At 44.0% G+C, this 19,595-nt stretch overlaps 1 protein-coding gene across 1 annotated transcript in view; it reads right to left on the bottom strand.

Moving 5' to 3' along the window:
• Positions 1 to 1,597: 1,597 nt before the first annotated feature.
• The window catches only part of CPZ (carboxypeptidase Z), a 30,662-nt gene continuing 12,664 nt past the window's right edge, over positions 1,598 to 19,595 (bottom strand). The window contains exons 4-11 of the mRNA XM_053402707.1: positions 19,221 to 19,430; positions 17,817 to 18,013; positions 16,637 to 16,798; positions 15,828 to 15,986; positions 11,076 to 11,211; positions 6,711 to 6,850; positions 3,195 to 3,294; positions 1,598 to 2,151 (exon numbers count right to left, since the gene is read on the bottom strand). Coding sequence (XP_053258682.1) covers positions 1,787 to 2,151; positions 3,195 to 3,294; positions 6,711 to 6,850; positions 11,076 to 11,211; positions 15,828 to 15,986; positions 16,637 to 16,798; positions 17,817 to 18,013; positions 19,221 to 19,430 — 1,469 coding nt within the window. The 3' untranslated portion in view covers positions 1,598 to 1,786. The remainder of the gene's footprint in view (positions 2,152 to 3,194; positions 3,295 to 6,710; positions 6,851 to 11,075; positions 11,212 to 15,827; positions 15,987 to 16,636; positions 16,799 to 17,816; positions 18,014 to 19,220; positions 19,431 to 19,595) is intronic.

A 19,595-nucleotide genomic window follows, 5' to 3' on the forward strand; every position in this document is an offset into this window, starting at 1 on the left:
TGCTAATTTCATCCAACATTATATAGTAAAAAAAACCTCCCTTGGTAATAACATCTGCATTTGGCAACACCATTATACCATTATTTGCACGTGAAACCCTATTATGATTTTCCTGTTGCTGCTCTCCCTGTTTGCCTCCCAGAAAAATCCCAACTTAATCTATTCAAGATGGGCAGCTTGCTTTGCCTGGGAGTGTTGGAGCAGGAGGGGGCAACCCCCATCTTCTCATGGCCTTTGGCTTTCCTGGAGTGCCTCCTTCTGGCCCCTTCAGGCCACATGTTGGGGCCACATGGACCTGCTCCCTTCCTTCTAGCTGACCTGTCTGCTTCAATGCCTGAGAAAACCCCGTCCATATGTGCTCACATCAGCTTTCTTGCAACCTGAAGAGGCTCAAATGTTTCTGCGCATTTTCTCACTCGGCCAGAGAGAGGTGTGCGCAAGTTTGCATTGCATTTATCTATTATATGGTTTTATTTTCAGGAAGCTGGCTTGTATGTCATCCAGATGTCCTTTCTCAAGCTAGCACTCTTTCATCAGGGGATTTGCATTTCCTGAGCATTCAAAACAGCAATGTTTAGTGAGAGGGAAATCCCCCTCCATATACCCCCCCCCCATATTTGCATCTTAATTGCTTCCCTCAGGACGCATGATGACAAGGTCAGGAGCGAACACAAATACACCTTGTCCTATCCAGAACACAAATAGTTAAACGATACTGAGCTGAAATCATGGTCTGGCCTGGCTCCTTCCTGTATCTATCTGGGATCCTTATTCCCAATATTTGCTTCCCTGTCCTTGTGGGATGTGCTCTGACACAAACTGCTGGGCGGCTGGTGGGTCTCAAAAACTACCAGAAACACTTTCCTCAGTAGTTCCATCTGAATTAAATAACAAGAGGAGGAGACAATGGCATCAAAATTGAAGCTTCAGAAAACCCAGGATGGAGAAACCATTCATAAGCGCTCTTTGGGCTCGGTCAGTCAACCAGCTACAAACACACCTAACAGTTGCCTCATCCATCCCACATTTTACCAGCTTCTTCACAAGAATATCACTGGGGACTTCTCTGAAATCAAGATACACTACATCCACAGCATTCCCCTGATCCACCAAGCTTGTAACTCTATCAAAAAAGAAATGAGATTCATCTAGCATGACTTGGTTTTGAGAAACGCCTGCTGGATCTTCGTTTCAGCAAGAGCATGATGTCCTTTTCAGTCTGAAAGAATCCGGCTACCCCATTTAAGTCATTGCCGGCTTAAATGAGGATCTCTTCTTTCATACTTTTCAAAAGCCTACATGAAAACCAATGTAGACGTTAAGTGATATTTTTTAAGAAACCATTTCAGATGGGGAAATTAATGTACCAAGTTGAGTAGAAGTAATGTGTATAGAAGAAAAGGCTTTTCCAATTTTTCCTAAAGGGTGTTTGCACTCGCAGTAATGAATGTGTTAAGACATGTATGAAAATGCATTAAAGGATCAGAAAGATTTCTCTTCAGGTACTTTAGGGTCCTAATAAATAATAAATCTGATGATTAACAACAATGGCACAAGGGAAGCACAGTACTAGGGAATATTAACCGCTACATCCAGCTTTAAGAGCATACTAATTTTAATATTTTCTTTGTATTTTGAAGTAAAGAAAATGCAGGGATGGGGAAAGCAAGGCAATGTTATATTCACAATGGAATCAGATTCAAATACTTCTGTTATCATCAAAAGTAGAGCTGGAAATGCAATTTACTGCTAGTGTGCTCAGATGAAGAGTGCAACATAGAACAGTTTAGTGATGTTTAAGCAGCCACAAAGGTTTGTGTTGATCAAGAGAGCTGAAGTAAGACCACCACCAGGGTTTTTCTCTCGGCTGGACAGACTGCCCTCCATCATCTCTTGGTTCTGGTTGGGCATGTTGAGCATGAGGGTCAAAGTGTTCCAGTGGGTCATAATGCTCATATGCTGTGCCCATGGCCCCATGGCCAATTCGAGGGGGCTTACTAAGGAGGGGTCGCAAGACAAAGTCCACCCGTCCAGCCTTGGTCATCTTGGCAGGCAAAGTCACTTTCTTCAGGACTTTACTGTAGCCACGAGCTTGAGCACTGACAACGTATGTACCAGGAGGCAGCAGTCTCCAGTAGTCTCCGCCGGCAGCTAAAGGAAACAAATATCTTGTTTTAAATTTTCAAACATTATAGAATGATACTTCCACACATGCATATTCATTGGTCTATTTCAGTAGTATAGGATTTACTGAAAGTGAGATGCTCTGGAGATGGTATAAAGTAGTCGTAGACTAGGACGGAGGGGACTAAGCTTTAAGCCCCCACTCTGGTTCTTCCTGCCTAAGTGCAGAATCTTATATTTGTCCCTGTTGAAATTCCTATCTCAGTTCTAGTTTGAAACCATGCTCATTTAACTTTCCTGTCACTATTAAACCTTTATAGTAGTTTGAGACCAAGACTGGAGAACCACAGGCATGGATGCTTCTTTCCATGTTATTCTCACACAGCCCTGGGGAACATGTGGCCCCAAAATGTTGTTGCCCTACAATCAGGGGCAGCCCATCCTACTTTGCCACCCCAAAGTTTCACCCCCCACACAGATTCCACTGCCTGAAGTGACTACAATTTCCATCGGCCCTAGTCAGCATGGCCAATGGTCAGAGCTGATGGGAACTGCAATCCTGCATCTGGAGAGCATCACATTGCCTTTTCCCTTGTTTTGATCTTTCCTTTGATACAGTGGCACCTCAGTTTAAGAACAGCCCTGTTTACGAACTATATGGTTTGTGAACTCCACAAAACCAGAAGTAGTGTCCCGGTTTGCGAACTTTACCTCGGTCTAAGAATGGAAGCTGAACGGTGGAAGAGCACCGGTGGTGGGAGGCTTCATTAGGGAAAGCACGCCTCAGTTTAAGAACGGTTTTGGTTTAAGAACGGACTTCCAGAACGGATTAAGTTCGTAAACCGAGGAACCACTGTTTTTGATAGTTTAATTTATTAGTTACAATTAATGTCCAAGTTGTTTTATTACTTTTGGATTTTGTAAATTGACTTGAAGGTAAAGAAGTTGTTGCATAAGTGAATCAATAAAATATTACTGTATTCGAAGTGAAAAAAGAATATTGTGATATTCAGAGGAACCCCACCTCCCACTTTCAGGCCTTAATTTGCTTCTCCATCCAACTCTGTTACCTGCAAGTGTATCATGACGGATGCCTTTGACCGAAATTCGGGCATTCTTTATTGGGTTTCCAAATTTGTCAGATACAATTCCTTTTATTCCACGATGAGCCTACAAAGAAAGAGACAGCAATTTTAACAGGTGGTAATAAAGTCGCTTATTGTATCTATTCCTCACTAGCACCATTAAAATCTGAATGTGTAGTGAGAGTTTAATGGCATTTTACCTCTGTGGTTGTTTGTGGTTTTTATTTTATGATTTTAATTGTATGGTGTGAAACAGGGTTGTGTTCTCATCCCAACTCTCTTAGCATATTCTTCTCCCTGCTGCTCTCTTTCACCTTCAGCTCAACTGAAGACAGTGTGGACTTTCATTTGAGGAGCGATGGGGGTCTGTTCAAACAGTCATGACCCACACCAAGACAAAAGTCCTTATCCAAGAGGTCTTGTTTGCAAATGACACAGCCTTGACAGCGCTCTCTGAGGAAGCTCTACAGAGACTCATCAATCATTTCCCCAAGTCTTTGGGGAGTTCAGCCTTACCACCAGCTTGGCAATGACCAACATCCTGGGTCAGGACATCGCCAGCACCCCACACATCAGCACTGTTGACCGCACACGGTAGACAATTTTGTCTACATAGGCTCCATCATAACCAACAGCTGGACAAGCATATTGGCAAGGCAGCTACGGTAATGGCTCACCTCTCCAAAAGGGTATGGGAGAATGTGATGCCTATATCCAATAACAAGATGAAGGTCAACCAGGCTTGTGTGTTGAGCATGCTGCTTTATGTAGGCAACTTTCAACTGTTAGGAGTGACATCTCAGCACCTTCCACATGCACAGTGTCTAGAAGATTTTGGGCATTACATGGCAGGACAGTCTTAAAGATGTGCTCTCTTGAGGCCACATTCCCCGTATGTTCACCCTTCTGTCTCAGCGACGTCTACACTGGCCTGGTCATATCCACAGAATAGAAGATGATAGGATCCCCAAGGATGTGATCTGCAGGGAGCTAGCTTCAGGCACCAGGCCCATTGGCAAACCAACTCTGTGTTACTCCTGCCCAGAAGCCTATGTCCCCACTTGTGGAAGGATGCGTGGATCCAGAATTGGCCTCTACAGTCACTTACGGACTCATTGTTAAAACCATGTTTATGGAACACAATCTTACTTGGCTACGGGGATCGCCAAAGAAGAAGGCAGAGATGTCTGCAAACGTGACATGAAGGTTGGCAACATCACCCCCACCATGTGGGAATCCCTTGCAGACAACCACAGTGCCTAGAGACAGACACTCATGTTGTACAGTGACCAGAGGAGGAATGACCTCTGGGAGGCGTGAAGAAATGCCATCATGCACCTGTAGCAACACTTCTGGATGTTTCATCTGCTCCAGCTGCAACAAAACATGTCTCTCCCACACTGGTGTCTGCAGCCACAGCAGGCACTCTAGAGTGACTTTGTCAGGCCTGCAGAGGAATGTATATTCAACCCAGGACTGAGTAAAACCAACTGATCAGCCCCATCAACCTTGTTTGAAACTACAAATAAAGTTGCTGCTTGGGCCTGGGCTGTTGTGTATTCCAATCATGCCCATGTTTCCCCATCTTCTTGACATGAAGTACCGTAGATGTGAAGACAGAAAAGTGCAGGACAGAATTAACTGACTTTTCATCAGGTTTTGATGATGGGTGCAACTTCTTCAATGTTACAAATTCATTAGTTATTCATCCTCCCCCAATCTTCCATGGTTTTATGAAAAATTGTGTACTTAAAAAAAATAGTAACTGTGTTTGGATGTTATCTTCAAAATATTTTGAGTATGAAACATTTGTGTAAATAGCCTGTAAATAGCTCATGTTTCTAATTTTTACTTAGCTATAAAGTTAATTGCTGCTTATTGAACAAAGAAGAGATGTTGGTGAGTAAGGCTTTTCCCTGAGGGGTTGCCACAGAGCAGAGAGTCGATTTCCATCTATTGCTGTGAGATCCATCGATCTACATTTCTGTTTTGGGTGAAACTTTATGAGATGGCACAATACCATCCATTGAACTTGAAAAAGGTGGTTGAGCCCAGGAATGTTTAGGATTGATTATCATGTGAAGATTTATCTACCATGCACAGAGTGGCCCTTTTTGCGATGATTGGGGAGCGGGGGCAGAATGAGGCAAAAGTTTTGACTGAGAGGACCCGCGGTTGTTCAGGAAATTTCCTTGGTTTAATACTTCCCTGCATGCTATATTCAGGGCTCATCACAGCAGTGGCGAAGCTGCATGCTCCGCAACTGGGGGTGGAGAGCAGATGGGGGCATGGCTAGCGCCCCCGGGGGCATGACGCACATCCCAGGGGCGAGGCACGCTGCCCACGAGGGCGTGACGCATGTTCTGGGGGCATGGTGCCAGGCGCATGGGTGTGTGTGGTGTGTGTCCGGGGGCCCCGCTGCAACGGCACCCTACCGGAATAGTGGTGCCGGGGTCGGTCCGCTCCCTCCGCACTCCCGTTCCTCCGCCAGTGCTTCCCAGACTTTGCTGGGTGAGGTCAGTGTTTTGTTACAATGCCTATGGCTAAACACAATCAAAGTGACTTGACTCAGTCATCTCTGTTAGGGGCTCATTTATTCGCAGGCCCTTTTGTCTCGAGTGAGTCCCATTTGGATTCTCTAAAGCAGATCAGCTGTAAAATAAAAATAAATTTATGGGTCTGGACTGGACTTTGTATTGAAAGATGATACTGCAAATAAAACAGGGAGGCTTAATGAGGAGTAACTTAATGCCCGTGAAGGGAAACGGGCATATTCCTAACTACTTTAAATCCCTATTATGACCAGGCTCCTCAGAACAATACACAACAGATACCTGCTAATGACCTGGAAAGGGATGTCTTGTTGCTCCTAATTTTGCAGCCACTTATTGTTCTGGTAGATTTGCCAGGCCACTGATCTAAGAGAGCATTTACTTGAAAAATATAAGCTGCAGCCTCCCCAATAAGGGTTTCAAGAAGGTCTGTTCTGAAGTGCCCTGCAGAAAAATGACTGTAAAAATGATATTTGAATTCAGTGCTTTTCTTCTAGAAAAAAGAGGCCTGTACTGCATACCCTTTTCAGCACACCCAGAAAAAAACACTGTCTGCACTACACATTAGAATCATAGAACTGTAGAGCTGAGCTGCTTCTCCACACTTCTCTGATGGGGGCTCATGGCGCTGCCCCTTGGATTCCATTACCTGAGGCAGCTGCCTCAGTCTGCCTCATGGACAGGCCGGCCCTGCCCAGGATGAACAGAATGAAAAATGAGCACACGTAACTGGCTTGACAGCAGGAATTTGGACACTGCTTGCCCTCGGTCTTCAGCTATAATCTCAAATAAGGGAGGAAGTTACATCAGAGTTATCTGTGGGCTGCTACTTGCAGCCCATTTGTGGAAAAGGCAGCTGGGTCCCTTGAGTCAAATCGAGTCACAAACCGTCCTTGGTGAGTAGCTCAGTAAAAGGAAGGAGAAAGAAAGAAGTCACAAGAAACTCTACCATTTCTATGAACTTCAGAAGAGCTTCTTTGTTTTGCTGCCAGAGTGAATACAGTTCTTCTTCCAGGGGAAACTTCTCACAGCCAAGCTCCACCGTAACTTCGAAGCAGTTTGTGTGAAGGTAATTAAAATCTGCCATTCCTTGAAAAGAGGAAGATTGGAAGGTTCATCAGTGACGGTATTTGATGGGGGCATTTTGATACGACACTAAAGCAACTTGGAGCCTCCCAGGGTTTAGTTCTATAATAATAATAATAATAATAATTTATTATTTATACCCCGCCCATCTGGCTGGGTTTCCCCTGCCACTCTGGGCGGCTTCCAACTGAATATTAAAAACAATACAGCATTAGACATTAAAAACTTGCCTAAACAGGGCCGCCTCTTTTAAAAGTAAAATAGTTGTTTATTGCCTTGACATCTGCTGGGAGGGCGTTCCACAGGGCAGGCGCCACCACCGAGAAGGCCCTCTGCCTGGTTCCCTGTAACCTCACTTCTCGCAGTGTTGGGCCTCAGTGTCTGGGCAGAACGATGGGGGTGGAGACGCTCCTTCAGATATACTGGACCGAGACTGTTTAGGGCTTTAAAGGTCAGCACCAACACTTTGAATTGTGCTCGGAAACATACTGGGAGCCAATGAAGATCTTTCAGGACCAGTGTTATATGGTCTTGGTGGCCGGTCCCAGTCACCAGTCTAGCTGCCGCATTGTGTGAATGTGGAACAGAAAACGGGAGATTATTTTTGGAACAGAATCACATTCTAATCAATGTAGATTCACATAGTCATGTGAAAAATGAATATGACTTAAGTAGGGATTTAGAGTTCCACTCTGGAAAATTTGGGAGGAATTATGGCCATCTGCCATGGACGCTTTAGTTGAGATTCCTCCATTGCATGGGGTTGGACTAGATGATCCTTGGGGTCCCTTCCAACTCTAACATTCTATACCTCTGTGAGTTCATACTGTTCTGCCAAAACTCTGGAATGGATTTGTATCATCTGGAATGGATCCCACAATCCACTGTGGTTATCTGGAATGGATCCCACAATCCACTGTGGTTATCTGGAATGGATCCCACAATCCACTGTGGTTATCTGGAATGGATCCCACAATCCACTGTGGTTATCTCTGTGCCAAGTGGGTAGCAGTCTCCCCGCTTCCTGGTACACAGGAGGTCTCACTGAGGGTGGGGGGGACACCACTTCCAGGCTCCACTAGGACTTCTTCAGTCCATTCCAAATGCCCAGTTCCCTATTCAGATAGTCATGGCTCAACATGGGAGGTGGGTCCAGTGTAGCTTGAAATCGCCTGGTTCACTCACACTTTTCTCTTGTCTCATTAGCCGTTCTGGAAACAGATGCCTGAAGAACAACGATTCCTCAGAAACCTTCCCATTCACCCACAGTATCAGCCAGAGAAAGAGCCTATTGTCTGGCTCCTGTCCCTGGCAAAGCATTTCCCCTACGTTCTCCCCTTAGGGATGCCATGCTACGTTTTTGTTAGGGTGAAATGCTGGAGTAGTCAGTCTTCAGTGTTCGGCTCCCTCATCAAGATTAGAGCTCTTAGGAGGTGCACTTTGTCTCTAGTGCACATGCAGATAAATATCTGTGCGTGAAAAATACAGCACAGCCTGCCATTTCTGCCTGACTGTTTTTAAGGAAAGGGCTGGTGTTGTGATGTTCTTGTTGTTATTATCTGTATGTTTTACTATATCTTTTATATGTGTGTGTGTGTTTATATGTCTGTGTGTTTAATCAGTGCTTTGTTTTCTAGAAAAATAGGTGCCAGTACTCACTATGAAGCTGTTACAGTAAGCGTCACTTTTTAACAACAACAACAAGGTGCCAGTACTGTGTACCCTCAAGTACCCCCTGAAAAAAGCACTGTTTTAAATACTAATCAGTGTTTAATTGCTTTTAATTTTATTTTTTTCTATGCTTTTAGCTGTTTCTGTTTTATCCATAAGCCACCTTGGATCTTTTTATAGAAAAGAGGCAGGATATAAACATTGTTGTTGTTGTTGTTGTTTCACACTGTACAGTTGCTAAGATATTTTGAACTATCTATAACAGATTGTGGGGCAATTATGTGTCCACAGCATTTCCCTGCTTCCAGTGAATCACACTTTTGGCTCTAAATTCAGCAGAGGACAGATTACTGCAAAACAAGCGAACAAAGCAGGTAGTGATTGTCTTGTCAACTGTGTGAAGTACGTAATTCTTGGTAAGATAAAAACACATCACCGTTTCCATCTGTGAAATGCTGGCAGATATATCATTCTCTCCCTTTTAATACATTTGGTTTGATGGATCAAAAATAAGGCAAGCCTACATTAGAGCCAGGGACACGGGTGGTGCTGTGGGTTAAACCACTGAGCCTCTTGGGCTTGCCGATCAGAAGGTCGGCAGTTCGAATCCCCATGACGGGGTGAGCTCCCGTTGCTCAGTCCCTGCTCCTGCCAACCTAGCAGTTCGAAAGCACGACAAAGTGCAAGTAGATAAATAGGTACCGCTCCGGCAGGAAGGTAAACGGCATTTCTGTGCGCTGCTCTGGTTCGCCAGACAAACGCCGGCTGCGGACAAACGCCGGCTCCCTCAGCCTATAGAGCGAGATGAGTGCGCAACCCCAGAGCCAGTCACGACTGGACCTAATAGTCAGGGTTCCCTTTACCCTTTACATTAGAGCCAATGTGGTGTAGAAGTTAGAGTATTAGACTAGGACTTGGGAGACTAGTCCTTAGGACTAATCTATACTGCTGAGCTATAACATTATAAATGCAGTATAAAATGCGACACCAGGGGGCGCTGTACAGCAGCCAATGGAAAATTCCATTGACAGGTGTAGCTTTTTTTCTTAGCGTGTTTTTTTTTAATCAGTGTTGATCCAGCCTTAGATTCAAATCCCCACATGAGGCTCGCTGGGTAACCTGGGCCAGTCGCTTCCTCTCAGCCTAACCTACCTCACAGGGTTCTTGTTGTGGGGATTAAATGAGGAGCAGGAGAGCCACTTTGAGCTCCTTGGATGGGAAAGTGGGATAGAAATGTAATAAATAACAAACCAGCACACTTAGCCAAAGTTTCTCTTTCTCAACTCGCAATAGCTTCATTGACATACTACGATGACAGTGACCCATGGAGTTCTAAGAATTGCCATAATATGTGAAAATATTGTGTGGTTTGTCCATCTTAAGAGTCTATTTCATAGAATATTAGAATTGGAAAGGATCCAAGCGTGATCTAGTCCAACCCCTTGCAATGCAGGAATATCAGCTAAAGCCTTCCAACCTATAAAAACCTCCGAGGGTGGAGAGTCCAGCGCCTTTTGTGAGAGTCTGTTTCACTGCTGAACAGTTCTTACTGTCAGAAAGTTCTTCCTGATGTTTAGACGGAATCTCCTTTCTTGTAACCATTGATTCAGATCCTACCCTCTGGAACAGGAGAAAGCAAGCATGCTCCCTTTTCCATGTGACAGCCCTTTAGATATCTGAAGGTGGCTATCGTATCTCCTCTCAGTCTCCCCTTCTCCAGGCTAAACATACCCAGCTCCTTCAAGCGCTCCTTGTAAGGCTTAGTTGCCAGAGTCTTGATCATCTTGGTTGCCCTCCTCTGTACACATTCCAGCTTGTCAATATCCTTCTTAAATTGTGGTGCCCAGAACTGGACACAGTATTCCCAGGTGTGGTCTGACCAAAGCAGAATAGAGTGGGACCATGACTTCCCTTGATTTGGACACTATGCTTCTGTTGATGCAGCCTAGAATAGCATTAGCTTTTCTTGCTGCTGCATCACACTGTTAAGCTTGTGGTCCACTAAGACCCCCTAGGTCCTTTTCACATGTACAACTAGTAAGCCAGGTGTCCCCCATCTTAGATTTGTGCACCTGGTTCTTCCTGCCTAAGCGCAGACCCTTACATTTGTCCCTATTGAAATCCACTTTGTTAGCTTGTACCCAATTCTCCAATCTATCAAAGTCATTTTGAATTATGATTCTGTCTTCTGTGGCATTAGCTACCCCTCCCAGTTTGGTGTCACCTACAAATTTGATAAGCATCCCCTCAATTCCTTCTTCCAATCATTTATAAAGATGTTGAACAACAACAGGCCCAGGACAGAACCCTGTGGCACCCCACTTGTCACTTTCTTCCAGGATTACGCAGAACCATTAATGAACACTCTTTGGGTTCAGTCAGTCAACCAGCTACAAATCCACATAACAGCTTCCTCGTTCAACCCATATTTTACCAGCTTCCTCCTGAGACTATTATGGAGGACCTTGTCAAAAGCCTTACTGAAATTTCCTTCGAGAATTTAAGATTAGAAACTTCAGACTTCTTGCAGAGTTATCAAATTGCTAAAGAGATGTACCTCCTGCAAAGCTGTACCACTCAGCACCATTTATGATGCCTCCTCGCTTCACAAAATTTCCACCACAACGCATTTCTGACTTGTCCGAGATGCCAGGGTGTGCATCTGCGTAGGCTTTAGACAGCAATTTGAACATCTAAAAAAACAAGAGAGAGTTAAATTATTTTTATTTACTCCAAATGCTGTTTGCCTTCCAGTTGTTGAAACACACACGTTGCAAGCCCATGTCCATTAAATTCCTGATGTTACCACTTGCATTTGGATATTTCAAACAGGTTGTGACCTGCGCAGCAGCCCACCAGTACTGGGATATTATGGGAAACACCCCCAGCCTATTCTAGTTAAATGGGCTGAAAATGTTTGGCATAACATTTTGGCTGGCTTGCTTGTTTCTTTATTTAAATTAAGACAGAGTTTGATTGTTGGTGGGGAAACCCTCAAAGCCATTTACAAAAAGATAAAAAAAGAAAAACAAGAAAATTTTACAGTTTCTGATCCTGTATAATTTCCTATTATGTTACTTTCTGTTGCTCTTCTTCTTCTTCTTTTAATGAATGAAAAAAAGAGAGGAAGCAGTCTAGTTTTGAACCCGATGAGATTCGTTTGTAGGTGCAACAAAGGAACCTTGATTGTCAGTCTCTCTCCTGGATCCTTGTCTGTTCTGTGTGAAGTTTTTGTTGCTATTTTAATTTTACATCAGCAGAGTGAGGATTCTTGGTCATTAATTTTTTTTATTACCGTATTGTCATTAATAAGGATTCCACATCTGTGTCCAACCACCACTTAGAATTTGTGTGTTTTAAACTGCAGCACAATTTCTAACTGCAAATGCTTCGGGTTGTTATGCTTATTTTCATTAGTCGCCTAATAAAAATATATTCTCTAGGCAACGAGCAGTGATGGTATAAAACAAAGTTTAAAAATCTCTCTTATATGTTTCCAAAGGTGTTAAATGCTCAGCATTTCTTTGAATAGATCTGGCAAGCGAAGTCACAAATGTCCATTCCAGGGCACCTCTGTTCTCTTGGCATAAATTAAAAGGGCTTATTTCAGCCCTGGTTTGATGTCAGTTGTACTAGACTGCAGATATTCTGCTAACAGCCTTTGAAAAACCTTAAGAGAAAGGCACTCAGCTGTGCATTTGCCTAGCTAAAATATTCTGGTGGTGAAGTGTCTGGAGGAGAGAAACCAGCAAATGCTATGGAGGCACAAAGAAGCACATGTGCCGTGGAGATTAAGAGGGGGAGACAGCAAGGCCCAAGGACTTGTGACCGGGCAGCGGCAGAGGGGCTGCAGCTGAGGCGCAGCTTCTGGATGGAGGGCAGACAGGCTGCAGCAGCAAGAAGAGGCAAGTCTCCCTTGGTGAAGCACATTTCACTCCGAGTTCTAGGTTAACTAATAGCAGGAACCACAGACAAAACAGGCTGCGGGCCGTTGACTAAGACGCATTAAGCTTCTCCTTGTTTATATTTTGAGGTCCACGTCACATAGAACCCAGAAGTGGCAGCAGTAAAGATGGTGTCGGGTGCTTTGCCTGGAGCCAAACTAAAACCTTGTCAACAGTTTTTGCCTTTGCACAACAACCTGAAGCAGGTGGCTCACACTCTCTTTGTTGTTGCTTCTGGGCAGTGTGTGAAGCAGCTGTGGATAAGGAACAAGGGTAGATTTTTGTGGGCTCCAAAAGCCAAGGCTGACAATGGGCAAGAAGCGGATCCTGAGGGTTCCCATCTTACTTCTTTGTGGGTCACAAATGCCTTCAGAGCTCCAGTACATCTCTAACATTCAGAGCTATCTGGTGAGACTCTCACCCTTTTTGGGTTGGGGGTTTTGCTTTCTTAGTGACTGGGGCCCCCACCCAATGTATCTCCCGTCGCACCTTTATCCCCTGTTGGGCTGAGGGACACTGTGTCCTTAGCTCTCCCCTCAATACCCCTTCTTGCCTGACTAGCTCCCCTTTCAGTTGGATACCCAACACTGCAGGGTATCAGAGAATGCCTACCAGACTGCTCCATGCACTGAATGAGGCTATCAGGTCTTCATCTATGCCAGGACTCGCTAGAACTGGCAAAGCTGCCTCTGAGAAAGACAGCGTGCATTTTCCACCTGACTGAATGACTACAGCACAATCCAACACATCTGGGGTTAGGCAGCAGGACATTCAGGTTAGGTGAATCCAGTCTTGCATTGGCTCCAGCACTTGATCAAACTGTGGGAGCCCTTGACTCTACCATCAGGTGCACCAGCAGAGCCTGGTCCAAACTGACTAAATTGCAGATCATGCTTCAGAATATTTATGGGAAATTATTTTTCCTGTATCTATTGAAATATTGAAATACTTTATTGCCACTTGTATACAGTGAGATTACACGAGCACCCCCCACTCAGCTCTCTTAGTCTTAATTCCCCTCATTTACTGACGCACACCCACCAAACCCGAAAGTCAGTTGCCCTGTTGTTATCTTTTCATTCAGCAGCCTAAGAGCCCATGGATAGAAGCTGTTCTTTACCCTGTTGGTGTGACAAATCATGCTTTTATATCTTCTGCCCGAGGGCAGGAGATCAAGAAAGTGCCGGCCAGGGTGTGAATCATCCATGAGAATTTTCCTCACTCTCCTGAGGCAACGTTCTTCCGCTATTTCATCCAGCGGATTCACGGGACAGCCCATAATATCTTGTGCTGTATTCACCACCCTCTGTAGGCACTTCCTATCCGCTGATGTCAAACCAGCGTACCACACCTACATCTACATACCTATTGTGAGATCTGCTGGAGTCAATCAATCAGATTCTGTGTTAGGAAAGAAGAACTAACTTTCCAAACAATGAGTTGTGCATCTGGACCCTTGTCTAGGACAGGGAAAATGTGTTTCTGCAGAAAAGCTAGCATTTGTAGCTTTAGAGACAGAAAGATTTGTGCTTGTGTTCTCAAGAACTGCAAGTCCCTGGGTTCCTTGTGCACAGCAGGAGAGGGTTGCAGCCGCTGGAAGGGACAAAGCACCCATAATAACCAGGGACAGTGATAGCCTGTGATGCTGGTAGGAATCACAGGCTCAAAATCTATGTGAGTAAATGTGTCGTTCACACGGCATACCACTGTTTCTGGGACTGGCTATACATATCAGTCAAGGAGTCAGAAATGCAAGGAAGTTAAATAAGGGGAGCTAAACGACACCAACAATCCTCTAGCCTTTCCCCAGAAAAACAAGCCATTTTGCAGTCTGACTCGGGCAATACACTAACTAGGGAAGTTGATGAATAAGATGATTTCAGTGTCGAGACTGTCTTTGGCAAATGATGAAGACAATGGGCTGCAAGCATCACGTGACTCCAGTCTAATGCTTTCAAAAGACAGGTAATAGCACCATTAGCATCACCACATTGAAAAGGCTCACAAGAAACAAGAGAGAATAGAGCTGTACTGTCTGTCTGTCTGTCTGTCTGTCTGTTTGTTTGTTTGTTTGTTTGTTTTGGCAAAGATCCAGCCTTGCGAATAGTGTAAAGGGCCACTCATTAAAAACTGCACGTGCTCGACCAGAACCCCAGAGTGCATAAGGCTGCAATGCCATGCTGACTTAGGGGGAAGTAAGCACCACTGAACAAAGTCAGCCTAATCTCTAATGCATAGGATTGCTCTGTGAGTCACTTAGCTATTTTGTCTATCAAGTATATATTTGCCAGAAGAAATTGACCTTTGGGAGATAATTCATGATTTTGCAATGAAAAAAGACCATAAAAATAAAACTTTGAAGGGAATGGCATGCTTTATAAAATGTTTGCAGCCTTGTGAATCCATTAAGGGAGGTATTCAAAACATTGGTGGTATAATTCCTTTACTGAGACCAACACAAAAGTTACAAAAATAACCCAAAAAAAGCAAAATAATAGTAAAGAAAAAAGGTGTGTGTTTTGGGGATTAGTAGACAAACACTAGCATTGCCCATGGTGCAATTTCAGAAATGTTAGAAATGTCATTTCAGAATTTGGAGAAACACTTTTCTTCCATGACTCATGAGATTGAATGTATAGGATAAGATTATGATATATGTGTGGGAAGAGACCCATATTCCAAGTCTATACTGGCCTTCCCAAAATGATGCCTGGGCCCCTGAGAATCCACACAAAATATCTTGGGCTCCATCTTATAGACATCTTACCTGCTTGGTGTGGTGAATCCAGATATATAATACTACATGTACGATTGCCTTAAAAGGGGTGGGGAGCATTTTATGAGATAAAAGTGAATTATTTCTCTTGTAATTCAGCGATTTAAGGCAATAAAATGCACAAGAGGAAAATGAGAAGTGTGCATTTTAAAGTTCTTCAGAGGGTAATAGCTCACTCTAATCTTAGATGGAAGGAGATCCCATAGGCTTCTAAATAAAGATGCTTAACCCCAAAGAAAGTGAGTAAAAGGGCTTCTTCTGACAGACTAAATAAAAATGACATTACTGCCCCCTTCTGTTGCCTTTTAATTTTACTCAGAGCTGCTCTTTCAATGTTTCCTGCTGATCCTGGGGACTAAGACTTTGCGTTCCTGGGACAATGGATTCAGCCATTTTCTTCTTAAATACAATGACTCTTGTTCTAAACTGCAATGGATGTGCGTGGTGAGCCATTTAAATGCAAGCAATTGCTGTTTGTAGAACTATCACACTTTTCTTGTCAGGCAATTCTTAGCAAATTTTTGGTCAGCCATTTTGCAAATTCACACAGGTTCGCATTACTCCGAATGGGTCTGTCATGCAATATTACCTTTTCATCGGGGGTGGGGGAAAACATTTTCTCTTCCAGGGGGTGTACAGAGTAATCGTAAGGGTAGGAAACAACCAGATCCCCTCCATGGAGACTGGCAGACAGGACAAATGGGATAGATTTGATCCACTTCATCACAGCTTTCGTCTCAGGGGCGACCTGAAGAACATTTTAAAGTGATCACATTAAGATGCATTTAATATGGCCTCATTGAGATCTTATGAATGGAAAACACAGCCTGAAGATTACCGCTGTAACATTTTAATGAAAATGCTCTGTGTAAAGAAGGATATCACCGTAGCTCATGAAATTAAGAACTGAGGTCATTTTGACACGCATTACTGAAATAAGGCAGACTATGCACCAAAGGGTATTTTAGCCCCGACAATCTAAGGATATTTTAAATGTGCAATTAGATACTATGTTAGGGGACACGGGTGGTGCTGTGGTCTAAACCACTGAGCCTAGGGCTTGCTGATCAGAAGGTCGGGGGTTTGAATCCCTGCGACGGGGTGAGCTCCTCTTCCTGGGTCCCTGCTCCTGCCCACCTAGCAGTTCAAAAGCACGTCAAAGTGCAAGTAAACAGCGTTTCCGTGCGCTGCTCTGGTTCGCCAGAAGGGGCTTAGTCCTGCTGGCCACATGACCCGGAAGCTGTACGCCGGCTCCCTCAACCAATAAAGCGAGATGAGTGCCACTACCGTAGAGTCCTCCGCAACTGGACCTAACAGTTGGGGTACCTTTACCTTTTTAGATACTATGTTAATGGCCTATAAAACAGAGCACGTTTCATAAACTTTTGCAATCCATACCTTACCCCACCAGTAAGACAGTGGAACTGGGAGGTGGTCAGTACGAGCACCTCGGATCCTTGATAGCCTGTAAGCTTCAGACGTCAAATCTGGGAAGTTCCTGTTAAGATCCAGATTCTGCGCTGTTTGTCTCCCATTTGTCCATCCATTGTAGCCAGCCCCCTGGTCAAGCAGTGAACAAAAGGATAAGCTCCACAACTCTGGTGCTACTTTGAGATGGTGCACTGAAGCACCAGAGAAAATCCAGAAGAGCCACAACAGCAACTAACATGTAATCTAAACAAATTAGTCACAGCTAGAAGTGGGCATGCTTGGCCTGAAAATGAAGTAGGAAACTCAAGTGGTCAGTTCAGATATTGGGGTGTCTGAGGGGGCCTCCTGCCTGCTCTACTTTGCCCTGGTCACTAAGGGGAGGAATTTTACCTTAGGGGGAAGCAGAGGGGAGGAGATGGGTGATGGCAATTCCAAAAGTATCTCCTTTGATTCATCTTCCTGCACATTATTATTATTATTATTATTATTATTATTATTATTATTATTATTTATTTGTACCCTGCCCATCTGGCTGGGTTTCCCCAGCCACTCTGGGCGGCTTCCATAGAAACCAAAAAACACTAAAATGTCACACATTAAAAACTTCCCTGAACAGGGCTGCCTTAAGATGTCTTCTGAATGTCAGGTAGTTGTTTATCGTTTTGACATCTGATGGGAGGGCGTTCCACAGGGCGGGCGCCAATACCGAGAAGGCCCTCTGCCTGGTTCCCTGTAGCTTTGCTTCTCGCAATGAGGGAACCGCCAGAAGGTCTTTGAAAACTGGAGAAGACACAACATATTAACGTTGCAGGATCTCCTTCTCTGGGATTATGGGGGGGGGGAGAACTGTAGCTTGGGTGCTACAGCCTTACAGAGCTGAAGAAACTGCTGACCACAAACTCCTGACCAAGAGGCAGAAGGATCTACACATCAGCCCCACCCCACCCCGAAATAAATTGTTCTGGATGACTTAGGTAAAAAATGCAAATCACACACTATTGCCAAAGAAAAGCAAAAGAGGTTTTTTAGTTTTTTAAATATTGTTTTGTGAATTCATTGTTAAGACGCCTTGGGCACTATTTTTTTAGCACTATATTTTTTTCAAAACAAAACAAAAGTTCTGCCCGATCCCCTGCTAGGTATTGACCTCTTCTGCTGCGAGTTCATATCCATCTGGATTCATGGAAGGAAGGAGATGAATTCGAGTGTTGTTGATCAGCGTCTGGATTCTGGAATTCCCAGTAAGGTATTCAGAGCACAAATACTGGGCAAGGTAGATCAGTAATTCTTTGCCCACAACTTCATTTCCATGCATGTTGCCGATGTATTTAAACTCTGGCTTAACTGTGAAGAGATGAACCAGGATATGTTTTATCTGGCTTTCAAGATGACTTTCAAGAAACAGACCATGAGACTTGGCTCAGTGGTCACTGTGGTTTGTGTTGCCCTCATCAAGGTGTCTGTCACAAACTGCCAAAGTAAGAACCACTGGGAGACATTTGATCTCTCCCTGCCCCAGACTGGCCTTTTCTGTGGGAATCTTCAGGGATGCAGGAGAGGATATATTGTCTGATTATATCCTTTTCCAACTTGTGTTAACAAGTTCACAATTTAGCAGAGTAACATTCCCCTTTTTAAACTTGCAGCGGATACGTTTGCTCAGTCTCGCTAAAGCCTCTATAATAACTGTTCTGGTATTTTCCCCTTATTCCCTCATAAAGGATAAGACATGACAGTCTTCTATAAAAGAATAAAAAGGTTTACTCACACATTCTGTTCACAATCGGATCCCAGAAGGCAAACTTAACTTCGAAAAGTAACATATACTTGGAAACTATTCCATAAGGAGACAGTCCCTTTGTCCTCTCTTGGCTGGAAGCCAAGAGGGCATCTTCGGCTAAGCAGATGTTGCTTCTTCAATGCATGTAGTGAAAGAGAGAGAGATGGCTGCCCTGCCCTGTGCTTTTCTCATTACCTGCACAGGTGAGGCCACACCCACCTCTAGTCCCATGCAGAGGAAGTCTGTCCCAGCCCAGAAGGAAACAGGAAGTTTACCTGCTGGCTGGACAAACATCCCTCCCCATGTGTAAACATGTTCACTCTAGGAAGGTTGTACTTGACTGCTCTTGTCTTTCACATCCCACATTTTCATTCCTCGAGGTGAGAGGCACAGGCGTGCCACCACCAAAGAGTTCTTTCCTGGGGTGGGCAGGCTCTGTTTCAGACAGAGAAGGGGAAGCCCCGGTGCTCGCAACCCACACTAAGCCACTGCTGGAGGGTGGAAACAGGATCTGGTATAAACATGCAATAAGTCAATAGTTCAATTATGGTTATTTGACATGCTCATTCTATAAATATTACAGTAATTGCACACTGCTATTACCAAACAGCAAAATAAATACATTTAATTTAGTCATTATTCACTGGTGCAGGTCTCAATCCCTAGTGTAGTTAACAGTAAGGAACAGGAGTATTCTTTCCAGTTTGCCATGGTTCAAGCAACGCCAATACTCTGAACAAATTTCATATACCTCTAGTGTCCATTACTCACGCAATTCATGGTGTCCAGGACTTGTAGAAAACTCAATCACAAAGAGGTCTTTCCCTTCAAAGCTGCGGCCGATACTGTACAACTTAGCAATGTGGGAACATCTGGATGCTACCTTTTTCAACTCTCTCACCATTTGTGAGTACGAGTGGTGGGTGAACTGAATGAAAGTAGGAACCTCACTGGGAGCATCTTCCACAAATTCAGTTTCCCCTGCAATGCAAGAAAATTGATGTAGCTGCGTTTGCTCACTAATTTTTATGCCCATGTAGAAGATTATCCCAACTTCTGAGGACATAACACAATTGGGACAAATGTAATTCAAAGAAATGAAAAGATATGTGTAAATCAAACATGATACCCAATTGTAAGTAGGTA

This window comes from Podarcis raffonei, chromosome 9, assembly GCF_027172205.1.
Source record: "Podarcis raffonei isolate rPodRaf1 chromosome 9, rPodRaf1.pri, whole genome shotgun sequence".
NCBI lineage: Eukaryota > Metazoa > Chordata > Lepidosauria > Squamata > Lacertidae > Podarcis > Podarcis raffonei.